At 42.1% G+C, this 22,500-nt stretch overlaps 3 protein-coding genes across 6 annotated transcripts in view; all 3 read right to left on the reverse strand.

The window, feature by feature from the left end:
* The window catches only part of nf1b (neurofibromin 1b), a 63,942-nt gene extending 62,146 nt beyond the window's left edge, over positions 1-1,796 (reverse strand). The window contains exon 1 of one of the 2 annotated variants that reach the window (XM_047805113.1): positions 1,537-1,796. In XM_047805113.1, the coding sequence (XP_047661069.1) occupies positions 1,537-1,596 (60 nt within the window). In that variant the 5' untranslated portion in view covers positions 1,597-1,796. The remainder of the gene's footprint in view (positions 1-1,536) is intronic. The other variant, XM_047805114.1, reaches the window with a different exon arrangement.
* A 5,390-nt stretch (positions 1,797-7,186) lies between these two features.
* LOC113650211 (galectin-9-like) lies at positions 7,187-11,592 on the reverse strand. Its single transcript, XM_047805148.1, has 8 exons — positions 11,382-11,592; positions 10,517-10,605; positions 10,207-10,414; positions 9,752-10,015; positions 9,622-9,651; positions 9,411-9,499; positions 8,173-8,329; positions 7,187-7,619 (listed from the first exon to the last, which is right to left on the reverse strand). The coding sequence occupies exons 1-8, from the start codon at positions 11,409-11,411 to the stop codon at positions 7,473-7,475; spliced, it is 1,014 nt and encodes a 337-aa protein (XP_047661104.1). The 5' UTR covers positions 11,412-11,592; the 3' UTR covers positions 7,187-7,472.
* Positions 11,593-13,470: 1,878 nt separating this feature from the next.
* The window catches only part of ksr1a (kinase suppressor of ras 1a), a 32,798-nt gene continuing 23,768 nt past the window's right edge, over positions 13,471-22,500 (reverse strand). The window contains exons 8-20 of one of the 3 annotated variants that reach the window (XM_027158555.2): positions 22,313-22,374; positions 22,118-22,227; positions 21,134-21,302; positions 20,882-20,923; positions 19,565-19,613; positions 19,404-19,467; positions 18,835-19,334; positions 18,480-18,576; positions 18,251-18,384; positions 17,945-18,076; positions 17,730-17,865; positions 17,372-17,505; positions 13,471-16,643 (exon numbers count right to left, since the gene is read on the reverse strand). In XM_027158555.2, coding sequence (XP_027014356.2) covers positions 16,637-16,643; positions 17,372-17,505; positions 17,730-17,865; positions 17,945-18,076; positions 18,251-18,384; positions 18,480-18,576; positions 18,835-19,334; positions 19,404-19,467; positions 19,565-19,613; positions 20,882-20,923; positions 21,134-21,302; positions 22,118-22,227; positions 22,313-22,374 — 1,636 coding nt within the window. In that variant the 3' untranslated portion in view covers positions 13,471-16,636. Of the gene's footprint in view, positions 16,776-17,371; positions 17,506-17,729; positions 17,866-17,944; positions 18,077-18,250; positions 18,385-18,479; positions 18,577-18,834; positions 19,335-19,403; positions 19,468-19,564; positions 19,614-20,881; positions 20,924-21,133; positions 21,303-22,117; positions 22,228-22,312; positions 22,375-22,500 lie in introns of all 3 variants that reach the window. The other 2 variants (XM_027158554.2, XM_027158556.2) reach the window with 2 other exon arrangements.

The raw sequence follows: 22,500 nt of genomic DNA on the forward strand, positions 1-22,500 counted from the left end.
TGCACTTACTCTCTCTCTCTCTCTCTCTCTCTGCACTTTCTCTCTCTCTCTCTGCACTTTCTCTCTCTCTCTCTCTCTGCAACTTTCTCTCTCTCTCTCTCTCTGCACTTCTCTATCTCTCTCTCTGCAATTCTCTCTCTCTCTCTCTGCACTTTCTCTCTCTCTCTCTCTGCACTTTCTCTCTCTCTCTCTCTCTGCACTTTCTCTCTCTCTCTCTCTCTGCACTTTCTCTCACTCTCTCTCTGCACTCTCTCTCTCTCTCTGCACTTTCTCTCTCTCTCTCTCTCTCTGCACTTTCTCTCTCTCTCTCTCTCTGCACTTTCTCTCTCTCTCTCTCTGCACTTTCTCTCTCTCTCTCTCTGCACTTTCTCTCTCTCTCTCTCTGCACTTTCTCTCTCTCTCTCTCTCTCTCTCTGCACTTTCTCTCTCTCTCTCTCTCTGCACTTTCTCTCTCTCTCTCTCTGCACTTTCTCTCTCTCTCTCTCTCTGCACTTTCTCTCTCTCTCTCTCTCTCTCTCTCTGCACTTTCTCTCTCTCTCTCTCTCTCTGCACTTTCTCTCTCTCTCTCTCTGCACTTTCTCTCTCTCTCTCTCTGCACTTTCTCTCTCTCTCTCTCTGCACTTTCTCTCTCTCTCTCTCTCTCTGCACTTTCTCTCTCTCTCTCTCTCTCTCTGCACTTTCTCTCTCTCTCTCTCTCTCTCTGCACTTTCTCTCTCTCTCTCTCTCTCTCTCTGCACTCTCTCTCTCTCTGCACTCTCTCTCTCTCTGCACTTTCTCTCTCTCTCTCTCTGCACTTTCTCTCTCTCTCTCTGCACTTTCTCTCTCTCTGCACTTTCTCTCTCTCTGCACTTTCTCTCTCTCTCTCTCTGCACTTTCTCTCTCTGCACTTTCTCTCTCTCTGCACTTTCTCTCTCTCTCTCTCTCTCTCTCTCTCTCTCTGCACTTTCTCTCTCTCTGCACTTACTCTCTCTCTCTCTCTACACTCTCTCCCTCTCTGCACTCACTCACTCACACTCTCTCTGCACTCACTCTCCCTCTCTACACTCTCTCTCTCTCTGCACTCACTCTCTCTCTTTGCACTCTCTCCCTCTCTACACTCTCTCTCTCTCTCTCTACACTCTCTCTCTCTCTCTGCACTCACTCACTCACACTCTCTCTGCACTCACTCTCCCTCTCTACACTCTCTCTCTCTCTGCACTCACTCTCTCTCTTTGCACTCTCTCCCTCTCTCTCTACACTCTCTCTCTCTCTCTCTACACTCTCTCTCTCTCTCTGCACTCACTCTCCCTCTCTACACTCACTCTCCCTCTCTACACTCTCTCTCTCTCTACACTCTCCCTCTCTACACTCACTCTCCCTCTCTACACTCTCTCTCTCTCTACACTCTCCCTCTCTACACTCTCTCTCTCTACACTCTCTCTCTCTCTGTACTCAGTCTCTTTGCACTCTCTCTCTCTGAACTTTCTCTCTCTCTCTGCTCTCATATCCCTCTGCTCTCTATCGCTCTGCACACTCCCTCTCTCCCCCTCTTCTTACCTGCTCGTCGAATCTGTTAATAACAGCCTGAACCCATTCAGCAGGTTTATGAGCCGCCATGACGTTCACAACAACACTCCTTTCCTGCACTTCCCGTGGTCAGACCCACACTTGTTATTTTCTCAGTTTTTCCATATCAGGAGCAGCACAGTGCCGCCATGACGGAGGCGGAAGTTAAAGTCCTCCTTTCCAGTGAGGTAGCAGTGAAGCTGACAGGATTGGAGGCGTTACTGCGCATGCGCAGCTCTCCACTAGGCGTCTACATGGGAGACTGACGTGTGTGTGTGTGTGTGTGTGTGTGTGTGTGTGTGTGTGTGTGTGTGTGTGTGTGTGTGTGTGTGTGTGTGTGTGTGTGTGTGTGTGTGTGTGTGTGTGTGTGTGTGTGTGTGTGTGAGCGGTTCATCAAAGCTTACATTATTTACTCAATAAATGATATTTGATCAGCTTATAGTTTATTGTAATGTTTACGTCGTCATTCCCTGTCAACACACTTGAGACTCTTCACAGAAAACATTTTTTTTTTAATCTTCAGACCATCTTCAAATGTCACAGTGATTACAATGATTGATAGTTCTCCTGTGGACACACACACACATACACACACATACTGTACACACACACACACAGATATAGACACAGATATACACACAGATACACACACATACACACACATCACTCACACATACACACAGATATACACACAGATATACGCACATATACACGCACATACACACACATCACTCACACATACACACAGATGCACACACACTCACATACACACACATTCACAACAGCTTATAACAGAACTGTTTTTCAATAAAAACGGGAGTTACAAATCCAAAGATAAATCTAATCATTTAGATGTTTTTATTTAAAGCACATGGCTAATAGTGAGGCAGAATCACTTGAGGAATTACATCATGGACCCAAGAGTGTCTCCTAAGCAATCCTGTGATTTTAATGCTTTTAAAAACCTGAACCACCACAAAGTCCAAAGACATTCAGGGTAAACAGTTTGGCATCTCTAACTTGTCTCTAGTCTGTGAGTGTGTGTGTCTGTGTGTGAGATTGTGCTGTCCATGCTGTCCTCTGCTGAGTGCCAGGAGTCCACAGGATGTGCTTGAGGTCCATAACCCTGCATAGGATAAGCGTTGTAGAAGATGGATCTTTAAAAATTGAAACAAAGGCTACGTTTTTAATAAATAACTTTAGGAAAAGATGCTAAAGTGAGCTTAGCTTCTGACCCTTCTTACATTCTTCAGGTCTGAGTTCCTTTAGTAATCACATGTTCGGAAATGAACTCAAGTCATTATGCTGGAAAGACAGTGTAGAGGAAGAAAGGCTGGCTTGTTGCAGCGTGTGTTGAGCCTCTGTGTGGATGGAACTGAGAACAGAGGCATGGATGAAGATGGCGGAAATGACACATGGTGCTCGGAGAACACTGAGCACACTGTAGACCGACACAAAATACTGTGAGTCATCGGTCCACGAGTATGCTGTTCAAGTGATAAACCAGAGGTGGAAACTCAGCGTGTATGTGTTTGTGTGTGTGTGTGTGTGTGTGTGTGTGTGTGTGTGTGTGTGTGTGTGTGTGTGTGTGTGTGTGTGTGAATGTGTCTGAGATGAGTTAATATAACCTGACACAATGACATGAGTTCAGCAAGGTTTCTTATTAATTCAATTCTTCTATTATCATTCATTCATTCATTTTCTACCGCTTATCTGAACTACCTCGGGTCACGGGGAGCCTGTGCCTATCTCAGGCGTCATCAGGCATCGAGGCAGGATACACCCTGGACGGAGTGCCAACCCATCACAGGGCACACACACACACTCTCATTCACTCACGCAATCACACACTATGGACAATTTTCCAGAGATGAAACCTACTGGAGTACCCGGAGGAAACCCCCGAGGCACCGGGAGAACATGCAAACTCCACACACACAAGGCAGAGGTGGGAATCGAACCCTCAACCCTGGAGGTGTGAGGCAAACGTGCTAAGCCACGCACTAAGCCACCGTGACCTCCTATCTTCTATTATCGTCTTCTTATTAATTCATTATAAATAATACCTACATTACCTTTTGTTTTTAAGCGGACCATCACTGGATATTCACATGGGTACTTAGTTCTGAGACAAAGGAATTGTAAAATGCCTCAATATTATAATTAATATTCAATAAATCAATTGAATTAAAAAAGATCACTTTAAATTGTTTGTTTTATTTGTATGAAGGACATCAGTTTCTCCCATTAGAGCCTCCATATGATCTCCATCAGCTCTCAAACCATCACAGAACTTATACTGAGGTTTCCTTCAACCTCTTCTGATGTATTTGGTAAGGTTTTATTATATAAACTAATTAGAAAATTATTAAAGGGTGTCAAATCAGAACCACGACACTAGGGGGCGCACTGTTCGAGGAAAATAATCAGTGACAGTTTGGTGTGATTTGGTGTGATTAAGTACACTTATATATTAAGTATACACTTCTCACGTTACAGAAAAACCACACAGCTGAAGGTTCTGAAAAATTTCTCTGCTTGTTACAAAGCCGACACGTCCAACGACCTGCAGAAAGAATTTGTCATTGTATTAAACATATTGTGTCAATAATAGATTTATGAAAAGCTCCACAGGATCAGAATGAACTTTTCTTTCTCTTTGAAAAACGTTATCCAATCACCTAAAGGCTGTGAAACAGATCTTGGTAATGGCACAATTTGTATTTCTGCTCTACAGACGGGAATGGCCTCGATCAATTGGTAGATCAACTGGGGCCGGCACCAAGGGTCTGGTTATGAGGGTCTGGCTCTGGGGGTTTGGTTCTGGGCTTTTGGTTGAAGCGGTTGGTTCTAAGGGTCTGGTTCTGTGGGGGTTGGTTCTGGGGGTTGGTTCTAAGGATCTGGTTCTGAAGGGGTAGTACTGAGTATTGGGTGCTGAGGGGCTGGTTCTGAGGTTCTGGTTCTGAAGGGTTGGTTTCCGGGGTTGGTTCTGAGGAGTTGGTTCTGAGGTTCTGGGTCTGAAGGGTTGGTTCCGGGGGTTGGTTCTTAGGAGTTGGTTCTGAGGGTCTGGTTCTGAGGGGTTGGTACTGGGGGCTTGGTTCTGAGGATCTAGTCCTGAGGATGTGGTTCTGATCAGCTGGTACTGAGTATCTAGTACTGAGGGGCAGGTATTGAAGATCTGGTACTGAGAGGCTTTAAAACCAGTATTATAATGTTGTCAATAATTGATTCTCAGAGGTTTTCTATTACTAATGCATAAACCTGTCAGCACTGTGGTTGACGAAGCCCTGCACTGTGAAGACTCTTCCTGGAGTCTTGTTTTATATGTCAGTACCTGAGGAGACATGAACATTGTCTTTATTTCTTTACATACAGTACTGTATAGAGCACTCGATTTCGCTCTATGTCCTTTAAAACAGTTCAGTCCAGGGATGTGTTTCATTTAAACTCAGTAGCATAGCTAGCCCACAGCTAGCAGATCAAGTAGATAGCAAGCTATTATCATGTATCTTATTCAAAGAAATGCATTGCATATTACATTTGAGAATTAAATCCCATCCAAAACAGATTTGCATTTCAGATGCAATTTTACCATGTTAATGCGTTCCTAAGGTAGTTAGCCTTAACGACAAAACTAGGCTATGCAAATCACCATGGAGACAGGTTTTATATCCCTGATATTTGATTACGCTCAATAAAGTTTTGTCTTGAAAACTAAAAACAAATATTTAGTCATTTCTAAATAGAAAGAAAAATTCATATCATATCAGATCGCAATCACACACACACACACCCACACACACACACACACACACACACACACACACACACACACACACACACACACACACACACACACACACATTAGACCTTCAAAGACCATCTGTGGAGGATTATGGGATTATGGTTCTTACATAAGCCTGTGGAGGACTGTACAGAGGAGGTGTCTTTGTAGATAGATAACAGGATCTATCAGACATTTATCAAAGATATAAAGGTATGAAAGGACAAATAGAAAGTTCTGCTCACGGCACACAAACCAGGTGCAGCACAAGAGGCCTTTGTCTCTATGTATTATTCATATCTAGGCCACGTTACAGGGATATTCGCACGCTTCGACACCCTGTGCTAATTCCATAAACGTGCCGTGTGTGAACCGGCCTTGTACCACCTACGATAAGTGTAGACAGCGAGACGAAATAAACCCTGAGACCAAGTAGTATTTAATGCACTGATTATTAACTTACACCAGACGAGTTTCGCCACAGGAACTGACACTGCTGAGTTAGTCATTAGTTTTTCTTTACTGTACAGTAAGAATAATATCACTTGTCAGCCTCAGAGATTTCCTGCTCTGGTTCTTCTGTTAAGACAAAGCTGTGGATATCTGAGTAGTTTATATTTATTATCATGCACTTTCTTTTTTTTTTTTTTAAATAGTTTTATATTCATCAGTTTCTTGGATTGTATCCAAATATACAGTATATGCCTTTACCTTTCAATGTTTATTACTGATTTTCTTTTATTATCTACCATTAATACCAAAATATTGTATTTATTTATTTATTTATTTATTTATTATATATTTCTGTTTGTTTGTTTGTTTGTTTGTTTGATTGTTTATCTATCTATTTATTTATTTTATGTATGTATGTATGTATGTATGTATGTATGTATGTATGTATGTATGTATGTATGTATGTATGTATGTATGTATGTATTTATTTATTTTTAATTTAAAATTGCATGACAATTAAATTTCAAACCAAAATTAAAATTTGATGTCACAACACAACAATGAAAAAAGTTTAGAGACGGTCATTTCTAAACTTAAAGAATTACAGAAGTTGCACTGCTGCATGTCGTTTAGAGGGTAAAAAAAATAAGCCCACAACAAAATATATTTAAAAAAATAAAAAAAATAAAAAAAAGAAAGAAAGAAAGAAAAAGGAAAAAAAAAGTAAGTTGGTTACTTTGGAGTTTGGCCAAAAATATTCCCATCTTTTTTATTTAATGCAGAAAGTTAAATATCCCAGAGAGTTAAAAAGCTTTAAGGTTATAATAATTTCCCTGATTGTGGACCCTGAATCTGGCTCATTAACCTCCACACAACGATCCTAATGAAATGAGAATGAAGCGTGCAGGTTAAAGTGCTTACAGGATTCGGATCCGGATGCTGACAGGACATGGTGATGTGGTGCCGAGTCGCCACAGCGTGAACACACCACACCCCTGATACCTGATTCTAAAGGTTGTCCTGAGTTTCTGTTTACTAGAAAAGGCTGTGATATAAAGGAAGTGGTGAGAGTCATGTTACCCTGTTATTTGCCCTGGACTTCTGGTAATATCTGATCTTTATCTGGCTGTTATTTTGCATGTGGGTTGTAAAGAAGGTTGTACAATGCAAAGCACTTATACACTTTGCCTCAGGTTTTCTTTGACTTGGTGCAGTTGAAGCTGGATTTGTTTACCCAGCATAAAATGGGGGGGTGGGGGGGTTTCTATATACTGTAGATTTCATGTTTTATAATCACAGGAAATCTTACTGTATCTAATCCCTGAATTTTGCTCCTCACTCTTTACCAGTCCTGACCTCTTGTTCAGTTTCGGTTCCTGAATTTCTAAAGGTTAATAAAAGTAAAAACCCGTTTCGAATTTTTTTGACTCGTTTATTTGCAAACACACATTCTAAATGCATATAAACGTAGCTAAATCCCTCCTAAAAACACCCTGTCTACGTGTGTGTGTGTTTGTGTGTGTCAGGACAAACATATGATATGAACAACCACGAGAGTCCTAAATAAAAGACTCCTACAGATCTGTATAACAAAGCTACTGTATGAGTCAACGCACATTTGAAGCATTATTCTGGTTTGAACTGGTTTTACAGTTTTATAGCTTAAAGCCTGGAACGTCAAAACCAGCCCTTAAACTACAACAGAACTCAGACTGATGTTTCCCTCGACCTCCAGGATGTCGATCTGCTGAAACAGGAAGTAACGGTGGTTGTAGGTGAACATCTGGGTGCCGTTCACGGCGATCCTGTAGCACTGAGTGTCGCACGTGACGCTCACCTGAAACAAGCATTTAAATGTAGGTGTGAAAGTGAACACGAGCTTCACGAACAAATCAGAAAACTACTATATGCCATTCAGCCTGTAACAAACATCATACAGGAGATCACGGAGCACAGTAAGACGTATACGTGTGATATCAGTTAAAGTTAATGGCGTACGAGACATTTCACTCTTAAGTGTTTCGGACCTTCACTAAACAAATGTAGATAAAAACGTCTGAAAGACTAAAAGCGACTCGAACACATTTCAAAACATTATGTTAAGAAACAGGAGGAAAAATGGTACAAATATAAATGTTCACGTGAGAGTCGGGAGATTTGGGTTCGAGACGGCCGCTCCACAAATTATTATTATTATTATTATTATTATTATTATTATTATTATTATTATTATTATTATTCCATTAACATAAATGAGTCTCCAGCGCTAATGAAGCACATGTTAGACCCTAGAACACTGTAATGCTAGATTATGTCAAAAGCTCCAGGGTTCGACCGAACACATCTGGAAGATTTTCTCAGTGTGAGACCTGTACAGAGGTTCTGATTACCGTAAACTGCTGGCCTCTGTAGAAGGGCATGCCGCCGCTCTTCTCCTCATTTCCCCAGCACTCATTCACAAGGCTGTTACGCACCACTGCGTTCTCGGTGAAACGCGGGTTCAAGTGGAGAGCAATGCCGTAGTTATAACGCAGGTTGATGCTGAACCTGGGAAGAAAGAAAAATATAATATAATATAATATAATATAATATAATATAATATAATATAATATAATATAATATAATATAATACAGGCAAGATACACCCTGGACGGAGCGCCAACCCATCACAGGGCACACACACACTCTCATTCACACACACACACACACTACAGACAATTTTCCAGAGATGACAATCAACCTACCATGCATGTCTTTGGACCGGGGGAGGAAACCGGAGTACCCGGAGGAAACCCCCGAGGCATGGGGAGAACATGCAAACTCCACACACACAAGGCGGAGGTGGGAATCGAACCCCCAACCCTGGCTACCTATGAACGCAATCCATCCTCTGCAAATGATCCAAAATGCAGCTGCCCGGCTTGTTTTCAACCTGCCAAAGTTCTCGCATACCACCCCGCTACTGCGATCCCTACACTGGCTTCCGGTAGCTGCACGCATCCGATTCAAAGAACTGATGCTGGCCTACAAAGCCAGAAATGGACCAGCTCCCTCTTACCTCAAAGCCCTCATCATTCCTCGCACTGCACCCCACACCCTCCGATCTACCAGCACTGCTCGACTGGTTCCACCATCTCTCAGGGTAAGAGGCAAGTATACTACAAGACTCTTCTCTGTTCTGGCACCAAGGTGGTGGAATGAACTTCCCCAAGCGGTCCGGACAGCTGAGTCACTGGCTATTTTCAAGCGGCGGTTGAAGACCTACTTATTCAGGAAACACTTCAACTAGCACTTCTTTCCTTATTTTTTGCATTTAAAAAAAAAAAAAACACAACCTTTGACACTTTTTCATTGTAACTTTGTACAAATGTTTTAAACTCATGGTATCTTAGGCATGTAACTTAGTGAACCAGCATTAATGTATTCAATGTTAGAGATTTAAATGTTAAATGCTGTAAATGTAAATGCAAATGTAAATGAGGTGTGAGGCATACGTGCTAACCACTAAGCCACCGTGCCCCTCATCATATAATATAATATAATATAATATAATATAATATAATATAATATAATATAATATAATATAATATAATATAATATAATATAATATAATATCAACACCACCCACTTGTCAGTGTCGTGGTTGACACAGCCCTGTACGGTGAAGCCTCTGCCCGGGTAAAATCCACCCTGAATAATAGTTTTGTACGGTAAAACCTGAGGAAACATGCAAAAATAAAAATGTTGCATGAAATGTGTCACTACACCATGATAAATTTAATTGAGCAAAACCTAATTGTTCCAGTGTCACAAAGGATCATGGGATACGTTGTGCTTACGTAAGCAGGTGCGCTGTATGGCGGCGGTGCCTGTGAAGAAAAATAGTAGTTTAAAGAAACACTAAAACAAGAGACGTTATATTGACGGCCTCAAAATTTGTATAGAATACAGAAAGAAAGTTTTACTCACAGCGACAAAGCAACAAGCAGCCGCCTGGACCGGGATCTCGTGCTGCTGATGTCCCTGCCTATTCCAGCGTGATCCATGGGTCACCGAGCTTCCGACCTTCTGCACCACTTGATGCTTCAGAGATCCTCTCTGGTTGATGGGAAAGTTCGGGTTCTGGAAAGCGATGGACACGATTTCTACACCTCCGTCCACTGAGATGGCGTTCACGCGGGAGATGGGGAGGCGGTGCAAGTACTCCAGGAAGTGGGCTCCGTTCACGATCACCTGAGGCACAAAGTCAGACGGATCAACCGATAGATACACTGACCCGTTATTGATTCTGTCAGAGAAATGGTCTCTCTATAGCAGAACGGATTGACAGATGGAGGAAAGGTAAACGAGTAGTGAATAAGGTAAAGAGGAATAATTACAGACGCGTATAATAAAGAGAAGAAGAAGAAAACAAGCATCCAAACCGAATAGGAGTCTCGGTTGACCAGGAAGCTGAGGGTGAAGTCGAAGCCTCTGGGAAGTGGGGTGTTTTTGGTCTGTTGCTCTGAACCCCAGCAGGAATTCTGCAGCGTGTTACACACCACGTGACCCGAGTTACCCATGTAGCGTGGGTTAAAGTGAAGGGCGATATCACAGGATTTGTGAGTGCCACATTGCAGATTCACACAAAACCTGTCCATAAAATCCAGGAGGGTTTATTTAATCCACTGCGAATGTCTTGTCTTGATTTATGAACTAATACAACACCGAACAAATGAGCAGAGCATTTCTCACCTCTCTGCTCCTGCCAGAACTCGTCCTGTCACAGTGATGATCTTTCCTTCAAACAGACCTCCTTGGATTTGGCCTGTAAAGGGCATTTTCTGATAGGGAGGAAGCAGCGAGATCAGGAGCAGTTTAATGATGTTTAATGTGTGTTTAAAACCGTTTGCTGAATTCAACTAAATTTAAAACTCATTTCATATCCATGTTCTGGGTTTTGACTAAATAGAGACAAAAGTATTCTTGTATTTAAAATTTTATTTATTCTGATAAACACATTGGAATAAATGCAACAACAACAACAAAAAAAAAAAAAACGGAAAAAAAACAAAACAGTTATCTTATTAAGTGTATCTTACATAGGGGGCGCCAGAGAGGGGCTGTTAAATGAACCTCAGTGCTATAGATGTTTGTTGTATTGCCATTGACTCGAATTAATGTTGAATTAATGTTGAATCAATGTTGAATTAATGTCTATGCGAAATCATTTTGTAATCTGAGAGCTTTTTTCATTTCATTAAATAAACAAACAAACAAACAAATAAATAAAAATGATTAAATAAAAAATCCATAAGCCCAAGACCTATTTTGCGAATATTATTTATGACTCAGCTCATTGTAATAAATATGCAATTTAGAATTAAGAACGAGGCATAAACACTGCATTAAAACTTCATTAGAGAAATAAACCTTTAACATCCGTCTATACGCACTGAGCAGTACATCAGTGAGTGAAGTGTATACACGCAGAAATAAGCTTTACAGCAACCAAATGTCTGATCATCACGAGTCTGGATGTTAATACAGTATAAAAGACACGATCCGACACTAAAGCTTTAATAAACAGACATAACTAAAGGGAATAGAAAGTGTTTACCTGGCACAGGTAGGGGCGCTGGGTGGCCATGTTAATGTCGTATCACCTTGTGAAGGAGACTGGAGTTTAGTTTCGGTTTCAGGTTTAAGTTTTGTTTACCTGGAAAAGGCTGCAGTCATACAGTAATATAACGGAGAAATTATCACTGATATTATCGTGTATTATCACTGACACTCCTCCTACTCACAACACTCACTGTTACTCATTAACCCTGTAGTGTATCTGCTGAATGTTGCAATAGTGTACTCCTGTTATTAAATACTCCTCTTACTAAACACTCCTCCTCTTACTAAACACTCCTCCTCTTACTAAACACTCCTATTACTAAACACTCCTGTTATTAAATACTCCTCTTACTAAACACTCCTCCTCTTACTAAACACTCCTATTACTAAACACTCCTGTTATTAAACACTCCTTTTACTAAACACTCCTCCTCTTACTAAACACTCCTCTTACTAAACACTCCTCCTCTTATTAAACACTCCTCCTCTTACTAAACACTCCTGTTATTAAATACTCCTCCTCTTACTAAACACTCCTGTTATTAAACACTCCTCCTCTTACTAAACACTCCTGTTATTAAACACTCCTCCTCTTACTAAACACTCCTGTTATTAAATACTCCTCCTCTTACTAAACACTCCTGTTATTAAACACTCCTCCTCTTACTAAACACTCCTGTTATTAAATACTCCTCCTCTTACTAAACACTCCTCCTCTTACTAAACACTCCTCCTCTTATTAAACACTCCTGTTATTAAATACTCCTCCTCTTATTAAATATTCCTCCTCTTACTAAACACTCCTATTACTAAACACTCCTCCTCTTACTAAACACTCCTATTACTAAACACTCCTCCTCTTATTAAACACTCCTGTTATTAAATACTCCTCCTCTTACTAAACACTCCTCCTCTTACTAAACACTCCTCCTCTTACTAAACACTCCTGTTATTAAATACTCCTCCTCTTATTAAACACTCCTCCTGTTATTAAACACTCCTGTTATTAAATACTCCTTCTCTTACTAAACACTCCTCCTCTTACTAAATACTCCTCCTCTTATTAAACACTCCTCCTCTTATTAAACACTCCTGTTATTAAATACTCCTCTTATTAAACACTCCTCCTCTTATTAAATACTCCTCCTGTTATTAAATACTCCTGTTATTAAATACTCCTCTTATTAAATACTCCTCTTATTAAACACTCCTCCTGTTATTAAATACTCCTCCTCTTATTAAATACTCCTCCTGTTATTAAATACTCCTCTTATTAAACACTCCTCCTGTTATTAAATACTCCTCCTCTTATTAAATACTCCTCCTGTTATTAAATACTCCTCTTATTAAACACTCCTCCTGTTATTAAATACTCCTATTATTAAATTCTCCTCCTGTTATTAAACACTCCTCCTCTTATTAAACACTCCTCCTCTTATTAAATACTCCTCTTATTAAACACTCCTCCTCTTATTAAACACTCCTCTTATTAAACACTCCTCCTGTTATTAAATACTCCTCTTATTAAACACTCCTCTTATTCAAACGCACACACACACACACACACACACACACACACACACACACACACGCACACTGGGAAACCTATATATAAAACCTAGATAAAAAATGTTCTAGCCTTAAGTTTGGCCTGAATCTCTCTCTGTCACTCTCTCTGTCACTCTCTCTGTCACTCTCTCTGTCACTCTCTCTGTCACTCTCTCTGTCACTCTCTCTCTCTCTCTCCCAATAGTGTGTATGTTCACATCATGATCATAAATAACGATGACCCACATGATTATGCTTACGACTGGAGACATAGGTCAGGCTTCAGCGCCTGCATAATGTGGCATTTATTAATAATGCATTAACATGCAACACCGTTTAGTCTCTCTCTCTCTCTCTCTCTCTCTCTCACACACACACACACACACACACACACACACACACACACACACACACACACACACACACACACACACACACACACACACAATTGGGGGGTGAGGGGCGCACTGGGGTTTGGAGATGTCACTCTTGTCCGTCTTCAAAACTTGAGAACCCTGAAATCAACAGTTTAGAAATGCGAGCACAGCTTTATTGTTTCTCAAGGAGGAAAACAGAAAAGAAAAAGTGGATCATATACAGAATAATAGCCACATGCAATACAAAAATATGTATTTGTACATGACAGAACATGTATCGACCCATTCTAATAATAAAAAATAAAAAAAAAGAAGAAGGGAAAAAACAAAACAAAACCAGAATGTACAACTATTTTACAGCATTTTTTTTTACATGAAAAAATATAGACATATATACATCTGGAACAGGGGAGCAATACATATTCCAAAATGTAGTACAGTATATATTAATATTTATAAAACGTCCATATAAATATGAAAAGAATCAGGTTCATTCGCTGTACAATAAATACATTTTTAATACACGTATATCTTACAAGTCATCAGTATTTTCCATAGTACAATACACTCTAGGCTTTTATTCTTACTTCATATTATTTCTGACACGCGCACACACAAACACACACACACACACACACACACACACACACACACACACACACACACACACTACAAGAGGTAACGGTCACTAGCTCGATGAAACATGGCCGTGTCACTGCTTCCTATGACTATTGAACATGTTACGCTACATGAGGAGGAAATAAAAATAGAAAGAAATAAAACAGAAAAATAAAACAACAGCAGAGCTTCTCTTTGGCTCAATGTCACACTCGAGAATACAGAAGCAAAAACACTTCACTTTATTGCCCTGACTCGAAGGCCACGGCTCTGTTCGCGCCAACCGGCATAGCTTCGTCTGGCATTTCTTATTTTCCTCTTAGTCCCCTTGTTACTTTTAAACAAACAGTTCAGCCAAAAATACACATTTACACCCTTTTATTTCCTTCCTATTCTAAATGTAGCTAGTCAACAAAGACAAATCTGGTGTGTCAAGTCTTGATTGTTATCATTTCACCGAAAGCTATGCAGCTAATATTGCTAACAAGCAAGGTCAGCATCTTGAAAATGGCACGATTAAAAAAAAAAATAAATAAATAAAAAATCGCTGATCTTGATACTCGGCAGCAACAGTGGCGCTAGCAAAGCTAACAGCTAGCTTGTTAGCTTGTTCGCTACTTGTTGAACCAAAACGTAGTTTGCAATTAGTTTCACTATTTTACCGAATACATCCGAGTGTAGCTTTTAATGCATCTAGCTGGTTTAAAACCTTTTCTTACCACCCGTAGATTATTCATTGCTAGCATTACAAGTAACTAACATTTCCTACTAGTATGCTCACAGCATGCTTACGTACGTATAAACTGATGTAAACTATTTTAGCAGCTGAACAAGTCATTAAGCGAGTTTAAGTCTATTTTTAACGAGGTAACATCTAATGAAACTAGCTAGCTTTACTTCAGCATTCGGTAAAACGTTTTCCTTTTCAAACAGATACGATCAAAACATTCGATTTAAATATATTTACCTTAAAAAGATATCTGAAACTTTTTTATAGTCTATATGCGACAATGGTATCTGTCAATCTATCTAAAGGTCAATTCTATGAATAGCGTTGTAGTGTTTAGAGAAGTTATAACCTACGCTAGTTGTTAGCATAGCTAAAATCATAGCCAATTTATACTTTTACTATTTTAACAACTAGAATTAAGCATTTGAAGTGGCTCCTAATGTAGCTAGCTACTGTAGGCTTAGCCTTTTGTACTGAACATAAGCTTTATTAAAATAAAATTAAATGACTTATATAAGAATATATATATATTTTTTTATCTTTGTATCAAGAAAAGATTTCTGTCTGGATGTCTAGTCTGGCTGTTATAAACAGCAATAGCAGCATCGCTAACAAAACATTTAGCTAGCCAACACGAGACGTTGGCATGGTTTTATATGCTGTATGTTTTAATATATATCAATATTAATGATTAGCTCATCTGAACTGTTAATGTAGCTGGTTAGCTATAGAAAACCTTATACAGAAAGAAAAATCATGTCCTTTCTTTCTATCATTAATTAACTGTATGATTTTACTAACTGACTTTACTCGTAGCATTATTTTAGCACGTTTGATTTTAAAACAAGGTCGTTTACGGCTAATTAAACGTTTTTTTTTTTGGTTTTTCTTTTTAGAGATGGAGCAGCTACGGTCATACAGTCATTACTACGTAACTTCTAGCATATCTAGCGACTGTTTTACTCTTTTGCATGAAACTCTGCAACGATCTTTCTCCTCTGTGACTTAGCAACTTCTTCAGCTCTGCTAAATACATAATCATATTCCGAACATATCGCTGTAAGGTTCACACAAGTCGCCCGCTTGTGTTACTAATTTTAATCTTAACGCGTCAACTTTTGTGTTATCGTTCATTAGATGATTGTGAATCGAACGGTAATAAAAATTTGTACGTTATAACTTTCTCTTAGCTAGCAATATCTCCTGAGGTGAGAAGTCAGATTTATGCAAAGCAGTCCACACGACGACATAATAGAGATTATTTGCTTTCCTAACTAGCGCCAGCGCCAACGTGTTTATGTCGATGGGCTACATTCTGAGTAAGAGTGATTAAAAAGGTCTATCTTTGGCCGCCCTGTTTCTTTAAAAGTCGTTTGGTGTTGATGAGTCATCAGGCACCAGGACACTGAAGTGTGTGACAGCTTATACAGTCATTCTGTGCAGAAAGAGCGTGAACCGGTGAGTCTGTGTACGAGAAGCGATAGTGCACGTCGTCGAAGGAGATCCCCCAATAAAAATAAGTGTAGGAAGAAGGAGGAAAAGGGTGCGGTGCATTCAGTCACAAGGGAGAAGAAGTCAAGATGTTTCCTAACACACACACACAAAAAAAAAAGGACAGCAGGAAGGACAGGTTGCCACGAGAGGGAGGAAAAATTCCACCGGGCAAACGCTACATCTCACGGGACCAAATTCGGCCAAGACGCTGAGAGGAGAGAGTGAAGAAAGAGGCTGATAGAGCATCACTCCAAAGAAACGGGTGGAGACGAGAGTCGCTCGGTATCCGTGCATTGCCAAAGCGCACTCCACTCCGAGGACAGCAAGCAAAGGCGGAAGATCACACGGTGGAACGTCGGGAGCAGGAGCAGGAGCAGGAGCAGGAGCAGGTCACGATTCTGCTCAGAGTTCACCAGTTCTTTAGTTCAGGATGCATGCAAGGCCGATCCGGGGCTTTTAGTTTTCATTGCTTTAGTGTTTCGGCTACAACCTAAAGGCCGGTGAAGAGGAAAGTCAGACAGAAGAGAGAAAAGCAAGAGGTTAGGATGTTAACAGGCAAAACAGAAGAAGGGAAAAGGGACGTTAATTAATCACAAAATGACGTCAGACGTTAGTGTAGTTTCTGCTCGGAGACACAAAGGAAAAGAGGGATAAGAAGGATGGAGGATAAAGAAAAGAAAAACAATGTTAACATATATTTATATAATCAGGTCATGTTTGTAACTTCAGATCAGATTAAATCAGCAAAATCTGGCAAACTCAAAGTCATATTTATCTCTGTGCCACATAGACAATGTAGATCATGTGACCACCGGATCATCTATAGCTTTTTTCACTTCTTTATCCCGCTTAGCATCGAATAATGCTTTTAAACAATATATCGTCGCTGTCGGGCGGAAACCTCGTATGTCCAAATTTTGGAGTTTTGGAGATACGAGGATTCCGCCTGACGGCGACGGTATGGTTTAGAAATCTTAGTTCGACTTAGTTCGAATCAAAACTTTAAATCATATGCGACGTAACACACAACATGTTATGTATTTTGTACATTTTCAAGCTATTTGTGCCCAATCACAATTTAACCAAAAGTTTGTCACGTGTCCACTGGTGAGACGTGTTTAGACGTTCTCGCAGCTCTGTCAGCAGAGATAACGTTTAAGGGTGGAGTAAACGATGGCAGACATTTAGAACATGTCCCCGCGCCTCTACGATACATACTCTGCAGATTTCCAGAAGTGTCCAGGGTGCGAGAGCCTGCGGTTGAGCTTGGGCAGCTTCTCCAGCAGGTCGGCCAGCTGCGTGAACGTGGGCCTCTCGCGCAGGTCGTAAGCCCAGCAGGCTGACAGGATCTCCTGAGAGCAGAGTTACACGAGAGAAAGCAGATGATTACAGAAGAGACACAAAGCTGAGAGCACACTTCTCCTGCCACAGTATTGCTAATGCTAAAGTGCTTTAAAGCAGCTTTCCCAAATATTCTCAAACCATCTCTGTATACACTGTATAGACTGGGTGGGTGCACAAACTTCAGTAACTCATGATAATCAGACATCCAGCGTTTCTCCATGTGGTCACTCACCGTGACTTCTTTGCCCAGGCTGATCTCTGCCAGCACGTTCTTGATGCCCTCTCCGCTGCCCACCTGCCAGATGGTGGCCTCTGCTGGCTGGTTGGTGATGGGCCAGTCCCTCGCTTGCAGCTCGTACCAAATAGTGCTGAAAGCACAACGATCGGTGTGTCAGCTGCAGGATTAAACCTTTTGGGTGTAGCAACATGTATGACCCACGTCCTTACCCAAACGCGTACACGTCAGCTGCATTGGAAAAGGGCAAGCGATCCTCATTGTTGCCGGGGCTCATCTTACGCACAATCTCCGGAGCCAGATAACAAATCCAACCGTGGGGAAGTTTCAGCTCGTTCTCTCGCCTGAACACGTGTACACACACACACACACACACACACACACACACACACAAAACACACACACACACACACACACACACACACACACACACACACACACTTGCTACCTTTTTTCTAATTGTATGAGAAAATTATCATCGTACACAAGAGGCCAAAAAAGTAAGAAACAGCTTTTACCTTCCCTCCTGAACCACTCCTGAGATCCCAAAAAGACCAAAGTCAGCAATTACCACTTTATTGGTGTCATGAAAGACGTTCTTCGATTTTAGGTCCTTGTGAACGATGCCTTTCGCATGCAGGTAACCCATTCCCTAAAGTGAGAAACAAATAGGGACAAAGTGAAGTGCGAAAAGAAGCCACTAACAAGCGAGCCTAATGATACGGCTAGATATAGTACGCTAGTTACCTTCACGATCTCCTGGGCAATCTGTCTCGTCTTGTTAATGTCTAGCGTGTTCTTCATGTCCCTCACAACAGAGTACAACGTCCGGCCTTTGCAGAAGCTGAGGAGGAGTTTTAAAAAAGCGGATGTTTATCTTTATCTAGTCAGCTAGCTAACATGATCTAACCTGACAGGACGGTTAACAGATTGCTTTGTATCACATCCCTAAGTTTCCCTCGTAATGCTAGCCAGCGTACCCACATCCGCTCACATGAGGATTTCTGAGAGGATTTTAAGTCACAATGATAAATGTGCAGTAATCTTCACTCTTAAGGCTAGCCCACATCAGCAAATAAGTCACAATAAAGTTCTGGCTGACCTGGTGATGATGGCGAGGTGTGGCGGTGCCATGCAGGCCCCCATGAACAGCACCACGTTCTCGTGGCGCGTCTGTCTGTAGTTCATCACCTCCTTCTTGAAAAGTTTGAGGTGGTCCTGATTGTTGCCATCGATCTCGAGCAGGCGGATGGCCACCTCGCCGTGCCAGCGGCCCCGGTGTACCCGTCCCCAACGGCCCTTTCCGATCAGCTCGCCCAGGTCGAGCTGCTCAAAAGGAATGTCCCACTCCTGCAGGTAGACGCTGGTCTGACTGGCCTTGCGTGAGACAGGACCCTTCCAGGGTCCACGTCCTCTCGCACTGGGCAGATCGTCCAGCTCATCATCGTCTCCTTCACCATCCGAGCCTCCGTTTGACTCTTCAAAGCTCACCTCCTCTTCTTCATCTTCCTCCTCCTCCTCTTCCTCCTCCTCAGCCTCCTCCTTCATGTCGTCCTCCTCTGCGCTCGCATCGTCTTGTTCCTCCTCATCCTCCTCTTCCTCCTGACACAAACACACATTTTTAACATCAGCGTATTTATGAGTAATTCCGCTTCACGGTGGTAACTTTACCTCTCGGTCTTCGTGCTCAGCCTCCTCGGCGTGAACGTCCTCCTCTGATGGTTCCGTCTCAGTCCTGAGGGGGAGTAAGTGGAAACGTTGCCCGTCATAATGCAACAAACACTTTACAAAAAGACAAGACATTTCTTTATCTCATCAGACGTCTCTCTTACACTGTGTCTCGTAGACCTTCTGGGTGAAGCGTGTTGGAACTGGACACATCTGAAAAAAACCTTGTGAAAGTTAAGACACCAAAAACACATAGATTTGGACTGTGTGGTTGGAATCTTGGCGAACAGCAGGTTTCCTTTCCACACCTGAACATCTGTGTAAAGTCCCGTTCACACTGCAGGTCAAAGTGGCCCAAAGTGACGGTCAGACTTCTTCAGGAGTAGTGTGAACACTCAAATCTGGCCCAGATCTGATTTTTTTTCAAATCAGATTCAGCCCACTTCCATATGTGGTCCTGAATCAGACCCAAATCGGATTTTTTCCCGATGTGGCCGCAGTGTGAACACCCGAGGCGGATTTGATGCGACTTTTACGTCGATCTACATCGACATTCGTCACGATTATGCGCCGGCGAGTAACAAACGTGACTACGCCTACAGAATGGATCAAAGAATCAAAAGTTCTGAAAATTTTCAAAACACTGCGTCTCTGTGCTGCCATTACACGGACATTTAGAAAGAAAAGCGAAAATGCTAACTTCCTCCATAACCTCGCCAGCTATAGCGCGACGCCGTGCTGCGTGTGACGTCATTGTTATTGTTCGTTTGCGCATGCGGGTCAGTTCGAAACAGCAAACAGTTCACACTGGTATCTGTTATAGGCCACATTTTAAAAGGTAATGTGATCAGATAAACAAAAAAAATCAGATCTGAGCAAAGTGTGAACGTGGCCTGAGACACTGTCCAGACATGCAACACCGCGACTCACCACCAGGAGGCAAACAAAACCAACATTACGATATCAAGTCCATGCAAATGGTTACACTTCTCTCTGACTGACTCAAAAATGTGCTTCACTTTCGTCACACACGTGTGAGTCTGATGTGTCCTGGGATAAGGATGAAGCAGGAGCAGAGTCTTCGGTTACAGTCTGACGCACACTGCAATTAACTAAACCTTTTAACATTAATCATAATGCACGACTAAGTCACATCTTGCTGCATCCTTCATTTTGTTTTCACTGTATTGACGTTACGGTGACGTCATAGTGCAACCAGCTGACCCACTGACTCCTGCACCAAACTTTAGCATGCGACGGACCGTTCGTTAAACAAACCCAAATCAGGAGGACGGAGTGAAAACAAACAAAACACAGGGCAAGACGTCGGCATGCAGACGCTCTGACTCGGACAAGCAAGAACACGGGACGATAACGCGAGGCCGAGTCGCAGACGCACGCACCGCAAGCTAAGAGCTGGACTGGAACAGTTATGGGAAACGTTACAAGGTGCGAAAACTGACAGGTTGTCTTTAACTCACCGGGGAAGATAAACTGCTGTCTATGCTGAAAGTAGAAGGCAGCTTAGGGAAAGAGGGACAGAGAAATCAACACGCAAGGAGACGACAAAGAAAAACAAAAGGGTTAAAAGAAAGCCTCGTGCGCGTCTGTCGAATCATCTGCATTAGTGATACGGTCAGAGAAAGCATGTAAAATAAACCTAGCATTAATCGTACAAGATCGTTTTAATGACTGTCCTGACATGACGTGTCGTGTCGTGTCCAAACACTCACCTGGAAAGTTAAAGCGGTTGTCACGGTGATTTTTGGGTGAAGGATTTGGGGGCGGGGTGGCACTAGGGGGGTTACTCTGCTGGAACGGGGCAGGAGATGATGGCGTGGAGGACGTAGTGGACGACGGGTTACTGCTGGAGTCCAGCTGATTCAGCACAGGAGGATGATCCTTAGGAGAGAACATCGTACCATGTTCATCGTCACTTTAAACATCAGGACCTCCGCTCACATTCCCGACTGGTTAGTAGGCAGGAAATGACCATTAGGATCGAAAACACTCAGAAACGTAATGAGCCCAAATTTGTCATTTTATCTCAAACCTTCATGTCAAAATGTTTTACATAAAGATACCAGATCTCCTGCCACCATCTCCTGCTGTTACTGCGTTTGTGTTGGTGTAGTGGTTAGCACGTTCGCCTCACACCTCCAGGGTTGGGGGTTCGATTCCCACCTCCGCCTTGTGTGTGTGGAGTTTGCATGTTCTCCCCGTGCCTCGGGGGTTTCCTCTGGGTACTCCGGTTTCCTCCCCCGGTCCAAAGACATGCATGGTAGGTTGATTGGCATCTCTGGAAAATTGTCCGTAGTGTGTGAGTGAATGAGAGTGTGTGTGTGTGTGTGCCCTGTGATGGGTTGTCACTCCGTCCAGGGTGTATCCTGCCTTGATGCCTGATGACGCCTGAGACAGGCACAGGCTCCCCGTGACCCGAGAAGTTCGGATAAGTGGTAGAAGATGAATGAATGAATGAATGAATGAACTCCAAAACATTTCACTAAATTGAACACTAGGAGCGTCGCACCATGAGCACACGTTCCTATTGTTGACTTTCAATAAATATAAAATCTATTGTGTGTAAAATTCCCCAGATCCTGAGTGTCACGTCACTATAAAATCACCACAGGCAGTAAAATAGCAGAGAAAAGCCTGTGTGTGTCTGCAGACAGAAGTGATTATAGCTTTAGTGCTGCATCATAAAGGCCAGTTACCTTCTTAGTTATTGCCTTTGGTAACGTGCCAAACTGCGGCGCCTTGGCCGGCCGATCCACGGGGTTGTTGATGTCCGACGGCACGGACTCCGTCCTCCGGATCTTTGTGACTGAGACAGAGCCGTCGAGAACGTGAGAATAAAACAAAGAGCCTATCTGAAGGACTGGAGAGCAGAGAACGAACAGAACACTTACTGGGGAGGAACGATATCCGACATGGAGGAGCCTCTTTCGTGCATTTATTGTGACACTTTAACCTACGGAGATGAGAACAGCCATCAGAAAACGGCACAGCTTCCGAAGGCTTTGCATTTTCACTCTAAACCGTCTCCATTACGACGACCTCGGACAGAACGAGACGCATCCTCTGCACTCGAACAACC

The sequence above is a fragment of the Tachysurus fulvidraco genome, chromosome 20 (assembly GCF_022655615.1).
Source record: "Tachysurus fulvidraco isolate hzauxx_2018 chromosome 20, HZAU_PFXX_2.0, whole genome shotgun sequence".
Lineage (NCBI taxonomy): Eukaryota > Metazoa > Chordata > Actinopteri > Siluriformes > Bagridae > Tachysurus > Tachysurus fulvidraco.

Bases quoted from the DNA above. Each gene is read 5' to 3' on its own strand.
- LOC113650211 (XM_047805148.1), bottom strand. From the start codon at position 11,411: ATGGCCACCCAGCGCCCCTACCTGTGCCAG. The intron at 10,415-10,516 runs GTGAGAAATGCT...TTTTATGGACAG, and splicing joins GTTCTGGCAGGAGCAGAGAG to GTTTTGTGTGAATCTGCAAT. The intron at 8,330-9,410 runs GTGGGTGGTGTT...CTTTCTTCCCAG, and splicing joins GTCAACCACGACACTGACAA to GTTCAGCATCAACCTGCGTT.